Source organism: Danio rerio, chromosome 13, assembly GCF_049306965.1.
Source record: "Danio rerio strain Tuebingen ecotype United States chromosome 13, GRCz12tu, whole genome shotgun sequence".
In the NCBI taxonomy this organism is placed as follows: Eukaryota; Metazoa; Chordata; class Actinopteri; order Cypriniformes; family Danionidae; genus Danio; species Danio rerio.
The window spans coordinates 8635946-8645036 of record NC_133188.1 but is presented as its reverse complement, the minus strand read 5'-3'; the positions used below and the strand labels follow the sequence as shown (position 1 = coordinate 8645036).

Genomic DNA, 9091 nt, shown 5'->3' with positions numbered 1-9091 from the left:
TTTTTGTGTTTTATTTAAAGATAGAAAAAAAATTATTCTTATATCAACTGGGCTTGAAAATTAAATCAACTATTTAATTTAAGTTCTGTTGGCCCAGAGAATATCAGTCTATATATCAGTTAAAAATTATTATTATTTTTCAATCATAAATGAGAAATTGAAAAAAATACAATTGAAGTCATTTCTAAACATAATAGTTTTAATAACTCATTTCTAATAACTGATTTATTTTATCTCTGCCATGATGCCAGTACATTATATTTGACTAGATATTTTTAAGACACTTCTATACAGCTTAAATCGGCATTTAAAGGCTTAACTAGGTTAATTAGGTTAACTAGGCAGGTTAGGATAATTAGGCAAGTTATTTTATAGTGATGGTTTGTTCTGTAGACAGTCGAGAAAAATAGCTTAAAGGGGCTAATAATTTAACCATAAAATGGTTTTAAAAAATTTTTAAACTGCTTTTATTCTAGCCGAAATAAAACAAATAAGGCTTTCTCCAGAAGAAAAAACATTTTCAGAAATACTGTGAAAGATGCCTTGCTCTGTTAAACATCATTTGGGAAATATTTAAAAAAGAAACAAGTTAGAGTATTGCAAATACTTTGTCTCATAATCCAAAGAAATGCTGAACTAAAGTATTCAGTGAGATGATGGATGCTTTTGTTCATTTGACACTAACCAGGCGGAACTGGTTTAGTTCAAAACCATTTTTATAACGTCTTTTTCCAAGTGCTTAGCGTTGCCAGCATTAGTCCTGTTGCCATGGTGACAGACATTTTAAAACATTTTAAACAATGAAGACTGAGTTGCACAGTAGGCTTCTGTTGCAGTCCGTTTGGAGAGACGTAATGCAAGTAAGGTAAGAACTCTGGAAGAAAGTTTCATTTTATCTTATTTAAAGTGCCTGTTGTTTCAAGTAAATCTCGGACGGCATTGTTTGAATGTTTGGCTAACTGACTTGCCTGAATACCTTACAGTACAAAGAAATTGACTTAAAATGGACTCTGATGTCAAGAAGATGAGAAAGTCTGTGCACAAGTGTAAACTTGATGGCATTCAAGACACCCAGCAGGACATAAACGGAGCAATTCCTGATCATTTGGACTCCCTTCAGCCAGAAACCACCAACAGTGAAATGCAGTCAGATGATAAAGAGCTTTTTAGACAGTGGAAGAAAGGACGACAGCTCCCATCTACTAAATCACAGCGTGCTGCAGGGGACGCTAGTCTTGAAAACAGGGTTTTCAAAATCCGCCAGGGTTTACTTCAAAAATCGAATGGAAATGTCACTCAAGATTTAAATGAGCAGGCAATTGAGTCCTTGCACAGAATTCTAGCAGGAGCAGATCTGATGAAGAAGGAAGAGGCTACGATGAGCATCCTTAAGTCGAAATATGATTTTCAGATGGATCATAAATCTGTACATCTGCCCTTTGGTTACCTGGTTAGGTCCAATTCAACAAGGTCTGTTGAATGCTCCTCAAATCCACCCAAAGTTATTTTAAAAGAAATGTCAAAGGGCAGAGAAAAAGGGAGAGCAGACAAAAGTTCATCATTCAAGGGTAAACATTTCGACTTCTTCGAAGTTGTGAAGGAACAACTCCAACAGAAGGATTTGGAAAATCAACAAGTTGTCCGTATGTTTTTGGTGAAGCAACAAGAACTTAAAGATATGAAAGAAATGTTAAAGCGCAATGACAAAGAAACCCAACTTCTAGCTGAAAAGCTGAAATGCGAAGAGCAGAAAAACACAGAGGTCACCACCAGGTTCGACCACATTTGTGAAGACATGAAGAAGGAACTTGATGAAGCTAAGAGTAACAACAAAACCTCAATGAAGCAGCTGAAGGCACTGATGGAAAAATACGAGCGCCTCAAAACACGTGCCAAGACATTGAAGGACCAACTCAGCGAGGAGCTCGTCGAGAAAAAGAACTGTCAGAAATCCTTAAAGAAGCTTCAGCAGATGTCTCAAGAGCTGCTAACCAAGCAGAAACTTCTAGAGGAGCAAAGGGATGTAGCAGGACGAGATCTTGCCTTGTGTAATGAGACCCTGCAGATGATGGACGCCGAGCACAAGAAGAACATCAGCGTCATTCAGAGACTTGAGGAGGAGGTGTCAGCCTTGAGAAGAGAATCTGCAAACTTCAGAGATCATTTACGCAAAGCTCAGGAGAAGAACAAGGAGCTCATTCAGTCAAGCCGCTCTAGAGAGTCTGACCACGAGAAGAATGTTAAACAGCTTCAGGACAGGATTGAAAATCTGAACGTTGAATTGGAGAAGTGCCAAACTGAACGAGACGTGACGCATCAGCAGATGGAGACTATGAAATATGAATCGAAGTTGATTCACAACAAGCAGAGAGTCGAGATACTTCAACTGCACGAGCAGCAAAAAGCCTATCTGCAGCAAAATGAAGCTTTGAGAAGAGAGGCTGAGAGTTTGATGGAGATGGTCAACAAACTCAAGACAGACAAGCAAGTCCTGGCGGAGAATATGGAGGCGATTCATAAAGATAAGATGGTGTCGGAGATGGCAAGCACCAAGGAAGGTGAACGACTCAAAGAGGCCATTGGTTTGCTGGAGCGAGAGAGAGAAGTGCTGTTAGCAGAGATGGAAGACTTGCGTAAGGATTACCTTGGGATCAGTGACAGGATCACGCAGAAAATGGGCCACATTGATGCAGCTGATCCTCCGATGACCATGACTGACATCACTACAAGTCGTCAAAGAAATGCACTTAAGTTCTCTCCAACTGATGATGGTATGTTTCTGTTTCCTAAAATATGCGTAGGTTAATCTCACACCTTGGGGCTGTTTCAGTAAGGAGGTTCAACCGACTCAGAGTTTAAACTTGATTTATCGCGAGATTAAAAACTCAGAGTTAGCATCCGAGTTAGGTCAATCAATTTTGAGAAGGCCAACTCGGAGTTAAGCGCACACACCGCGACTATAAAAATCTATCGAGCGCATATATTCTGAGTTAACATGGCAATATTTTAAAAACAGTGGTGTAAAGTACTTAAGTAAATGGACTTCGTTACTGTACTTAAGTATTTTTGGCCTACTTTGTACTTGTACTGAGTATTAAAAATATAAGCAATTTTTACTCTACTTGACTACATTTTTGATTGAATATATGTACTCTTTACTCCACTTCATTTGAACGGACGCTTACCGTTACTCGTGCTATTTATGGATGCTATTCATGAGCTACATCTTATGAACATGAATTAGCAGCTTGCCTAATACCAGGTGTTTAATTAGCGACATGGCTGCAGCCAGTGATGAAGCCGAAGCCGGCACATCAAGCAGTGCCTGCACTGATGACCATCCATGGCTGTATCTGAAAGATTTGAGTTTGAGACTTTTTTTTTTTTATCTATTTTGAAACATTGAGGTGTTCTTCAATTTAATGTCTATATTCGGAGATAAAACCTTTCTTGGTGTTCTTTGAGCCTACATTCACTATGAGTAAAATACTCAAGTACTTGTAAAATCGGATACTTTAATACTTTTACTCAAGTCTTATTAGAATTGGTGACTTGTAACGTGTAATGGACTAATTTTTACAGTAAGGTATCTGTACTTTTACTCAAGTATGGATTTCAGGTACTCTTTACACCTCTGCTTAAAAAAGAGATCAGCATTTCTTTCTCCAGATGAACTTGATGTGCTCATGCACAGTAGAGCTGCTCGATTCTGTCTAAAAGGAGAATTAAAAAAAAAAAAATTATTTTGCCTAAAATAAAGATCACGATTTTTTCAGGATTCTGTAGATGTGAAATAAAGGTTAATATCAAGCGGCAACCTCCCGCTCTCTCTCAGGAAGCCAATACGGAAGTAACTAAAACTGCAATTCATCCGAAATTCCGCTAGTCTTGGCCGCTCCTGGCTCCAAAACAGAGCAATTCAATCAATTGAGCTCACTGTTAGAATGGCCAACTTTACAGCAGAAAAAAAGGTGTTTACAGCCTGGTACAAAAAAAGATTTTGGTTAATACAGCTAATATTACCCTTCATGACAACTGTGAGGGGGGTGAATTTTTTTAGAACTCATCCGATTCGTTTATATTAAGTTTGCATAATTAAGGGAGTGGCCACTTGATTGACAGCTAGGTCTCGTTGGTCGCCGTCACGTCACCTCAGCTGAATCCTGCAGATTAGCCACTGAACTCGGCATATTTATCGTATTTCTGTGTTGTTTTATGTGGCTTTACACAGTCAACTGCCTTTTGGACTTGTTTCCTACAATTATTAGATGGCATGGCATGCTGAGTGAACTTAATTGTGCTCACAAACCATTCACGTGGCCTCCGTTTCCCATGTGAGTAAAGTTATATGCTTATATACCATCTCTATACATGTTTTTGTTTTATTTAAGATCATTTATCATTTATATTTAGAGCTGTAATGCACTCCAGAATATGTCAGATTGATTAGCTGTAGGCTCTAGAACAGTCATCTGAAGCGTTGTCATACAGTATTATGCTGGATTTCATCAATAGTCTTACATTAACTAACACAGACTATATCTGAAGTGTTTGGAAGTAATTCGCGTTTTCCTCCTGTTGAAAAACGTCATAAAATTCTAAACACTTTATTGATATAGTGTACAACCAAGCACAAGTGGTCAGAACACAAACGAGTCACAGGTGATAAAGTATTAAGCATTTCTCCCAAAGTAAAGTGTGTCTGAACCAGCTCCAAGCTAAATGCCAGCAGGTGTCTGTAGCTCCGCTCACTCTCCGCCTCTTTGCCCTTGTTTGGTATCCCGCCGTGGGTGTGATGACGCGCGAACAAAATGGCGACGGTTGGCCGCGCTTACTTGTGGCTTCTTTTGCGTTTTTTAGAAACCTATGGGTGACGTCATGGATACTACGTCCATATATTTTACAGTCTATGGTTAATATGAGTGGGCTATTATTATCGTTAGTCTCAAACATGTGGTAAAACAGCATTAGGCTTTGTGTAGCTGTACTGTTGGTTAAAATGCTAAATTTTGTATAGACTTGGTGGACTTGAACAGACTTTACATTTGTCCTGGTCATTAATGCTGATGTTAATTCTGATGTTGAATTATTGTGTTTGAGACATTTGCTCACAATCTGTGATTTTCTGCTTAAAATCTCACTGACGTGATTTTCGTGAATACAGAAGACTAGGTGGGTATTTTTTTTATTTTTTATATTTCGACGTGTTTTGGATACCTTTTGGGCTGGAATCAGTCGGCTACATCTGGCAACACTGTGCGCTTTCAGTTTCATTTGCACTGCTAAGAGCGGTTCACTTCCCGCTCGCCTCCCAAACGATCACTCTGTGCCACAAACTGAATGTTATTTACATTTTTATTACCTGTTATTCACAGCCCATGCAGGTTCTGTTCACTAAAGTAAACTTCATTTAGAGGTGCCCGCCCTCCCTGTGGTAAAAGCTCACGGTCAGCTCACATCACGTGTGATTTTTGTGGTCGCAAATACATTACGTGAAGACAGAAATGACATTTTTGGGGTGAATTATATCTTATAAATACAGCATGTGACTCTTTTAACACTTTTTGGAGGTGTCCACATTGCTGAATAACGTATGTAAAACAATGTGAAGGCTTGTGGGGCCACCATTGCTTCTCTCCTGAACTTGAAAATATGATTGACAGAATCGTAGAAATGCTGGATTAAGATCGTCTAGGGGGTTGCAATCTTTTTACGATTAATTGTTCAGCTCTAATGCACAGTTATAGCAAATATGACCATTTATTTTAAAAAATATAACCACTGCATCAGTGAAACTGACAGTTAGCGTGGGAAAACAGCTGCTCAAGTTAATGAATAATTTAATTTTACATCTAAAGTATTTAACTAAGTATAATAAAAAAGTAATGTAATGTGACGTTTTTTTTTTACATTTTAACTTGGAAAAAGTGGGGAATTGGCCGTAGTTTTGAAGTTATTTCAGATGTAATTGCATTAAATGACAAAATAGGCTACTGCATAGTTTCTACTACAAAATTGATAAAACAAAAATGCAAATAACCTTAACTCAACATTCAGTGGAAATGTTTAACTGAAGGTTCCCACTTTTACACACGTTTATCAGTTTTAATAGATTATAAAAGGGCACTAGTGTGTAGCTGCGTCCCAAATCACATACTTATGCACTATTCTACGCCTTTTTGTAGTATAAATAGTGTAAGTAGTGTGTTCACACTGAAAACTTTAAAAATAATAAGTGCACTTTAATTACCCGGATGATGCACTCATTCAGCTGCTAAAGTGAAGTGTGGAATGATGGACACTTCACGCACTCAACGAACGCAGGTTTGCTTACGTAGCGGAAGGGGCGGAACTATCGGACGCACATGTTGGATAACTTTATTTATTTTGGATGGTAAAAGTAAAATTGTCCTACGAGATTGATTATAGCGCCTCCCGATGGTGAATGCGGCAATACTCACGGCAGGTATTATTTAATAATTCGGTCGTTTATTTCACTGATTTGGCAACCGTCATCAGGGAAACAGTTTGAATTTCCGCTTAGTAAAAAATAATTAGTGTGCCATTTGGGACGACAATACATACATATACTATCCTGTTGAGTGTGTAAGTGCATAAGTACATAGTGCATAGTGTATAGTGTGCCATTTGGGACGCAGCTATAGTTTTTACAACGAGTAATAATCCTATTAATCTAGTTACAGCACATGTCTCTGTCGAAGGTCAGTGAATTTAAGATAATTATTAAAAAGGACCAGCCATTCTCCTACTGGCTTTGTTCTTTGTGTGACTAAAATGTAGGTAATAGCTGTTTCCATCCAAAAATGCGAATTAAAATTGTGCAAAACTGGAATATCACATGCAAGACGTGCAAATAAAGCAGCGTTTCCATTCAATAAATCAAAGAGAACACAATCATCTCTTCCTGATTAACTGGCGCCAAATATCAACAGTAAAATCAGAATTTACGGCAGTAGAAGAAGCTGCGTCAATCTTATTCTTTATTTAATAAATGACAATGAGAAGAATGCTGACACACATTGAATGCGTGATGGCGTTTGAAGCTTTAGACGCAAAGAACAGACGCTCTTAACACGCTCCAGACGCACTGGAGGTCTAATAAAGGGTGGGCCATTTATATGGATACACCTTAATAAACCTTTTGGGAACTTCACAAGGAAACAATGGGGTGCTTGGTTTTAAACGTAACTTTACTCTTTCATGAGTCATTTACAAGCCCCCTCACACATACTAATGATTTTATTAAGGTGTATCCATATAAATGGCCCACCCTGTATAATAACACTAATACTGAAACGGTTCAGGCGTTTTAAAATGACCAAAACAACATTTCAGATGTGCTACAGTGTGCTCAGCCTGCTGGTTTATCCATTCACACACATTGTCATCATCAACTTATGATGATCTTATGACGAACCTTTTTTAATTCACATACTGGGATTTGTTCAGTAAAACTGTTTTCATCGCAGTTTATGTGCATCATTTCTTATTGAATAAAAAAAGTTAACCTACTCGGTTATGCGCATGTTTTTTTATAGCCTATTTTCAAAAGTTCTGTGCATCATGACATTTCCATCAATTGTTTTTATGCGCGTATCCAACATGCACAATAAAAATAGGTGGGTGGAAATGTAAGGCTAATGCGAGAAATACCGCTTCGTCTTTAAAAAAGGGGAGGAGACTGACAGAAACTTCGAGTTTAGAGAGTAAAACCTGCTCCTGACCAGGTTAGGTTCACGGAGTAAGTTACCACGGAGTTAAAGTTACCTCTCTTTCAGAAACAGGCTTGACTTACCCTGCTTTCTCAAGTTTAACAAACCTGCCATTTTGAAATGGAAAACCCAGAGTTTCTCTCATTTCAGGGTTAAAATACTCTGAGTTTTCACTTAACCTCCTTTCTGAAACGGGGCCCTTGTCTGATATAGTTTTTATTTCTACTTTAATGCCAAATTTGTTCCAGCAGAACTCAAATCTAATAAAGTCTGACCCCGTATCACTTAATTTCAGCTATGTTCTTTGGTTTTGGGTGTCGAGGTGAGGAGATTTTTCAAATGTGGGAGATAAATCATCCCAGATGAATACTTGCATTCTAACATTTGCGGTACAAATGATGAATACATTAAATGGATCCAAAGTAACACTGACAATGCTTAAAATTTTACAAAAGATTTGATTTTTAGGTGCAAATCCTGAAACGTATCAGTTTCCACACATAAGCAGCAGAATGCTTCTGAAATTAAGCTAGAGCTGGAGTTAAATCAGGAATAATAGGGACTAAATGTTCAGTCAGCTTTTACATCACAGTAACGTTTAGTTATTTATATATTTATTCAGCCCAGTTTTGCACACAGCAATATCTACAGTAGTTAACATCTGAAATGTATCAAAAACTATTAAACACTTCAAATATTTACTTCTGTATTTTGTATATGGCAACTTTTCTTTATATGTAAAACTAGTAAAAGCTTTCAGTAAAGATATTGATGAAACCATCTGTATTTAAATGAAAATGGTCATACAAAGTTTGGTAACTTTGACATTTCTAAAGTTGCTTATTTTTCCCAACAGTGATTCAAGATATAAGAAGAAAACTGGAAGAGGAGATTCAGCAAAAATGATTTTTTTTTTTAAGAACATTTCAGGCACTTGTCATTTGTTAAGACAAAGTCCCTTCCTAAGGCACTCAATGAAATACCCATAATACACAAACAAACAATAAAAAAAGACTTGTGGTTCATTCTTAGTAGTTCCTACATGGAATAGGTAATCTGGTTGGTTTGGTTATTGATGATTTGACATGATCCAGGATCGTTTCGTTCTTCAAAACTCCTTTGAGAGTTGTTGTCATAACCTGCTTGGGAGCAGGTTTATTTCATATAAATAGGACTGGATTGGACCATTTCAAGCAAAGGTGATACTGAAAGTGTGTAGCAAATGCTGATTTGCTTACAGTACTAACCTACAGGTTCTAAACACTGGGAAAAATATTAATATAGTTAAAACATATAAATATATTCTTATAAATAAAGCTGTTATGCAATCTACACTCTCAAATAAAAGTACAAAAACT

At 37.4% G+C, this 9091-nt stretch overlaps 1 protein-coding gene across 1 annotated transcript; it reads left to right on the top strand.

Moving 5' to 3' along the window:
- The first annotated feature begins 829 nt into the window (after positions 1-829).
- cccdc110 (coiled-coil domain 110 molecular ruler complex subunit) lies at positions 830-8758 on the top strand. Its single transcript, XM_001340156.8, has 3 exons — positions 830-865; positions 984-2771; positions 8590-8758. The coding sequence occupies exons 2-3, from the start codon at positions 1004-1006 to the stop codon at positions 8637-8639; spliced, it is 1818 nt and encodes a 605-aa protein (XP_001340192.3). The 5' UTR covers positions 830-865; positions 984-1003; the 3' UTR covers positions 8640-8758.
- The last annotated feature ends 333 nt before the right edge of the window (positions 8759-9091 follow it).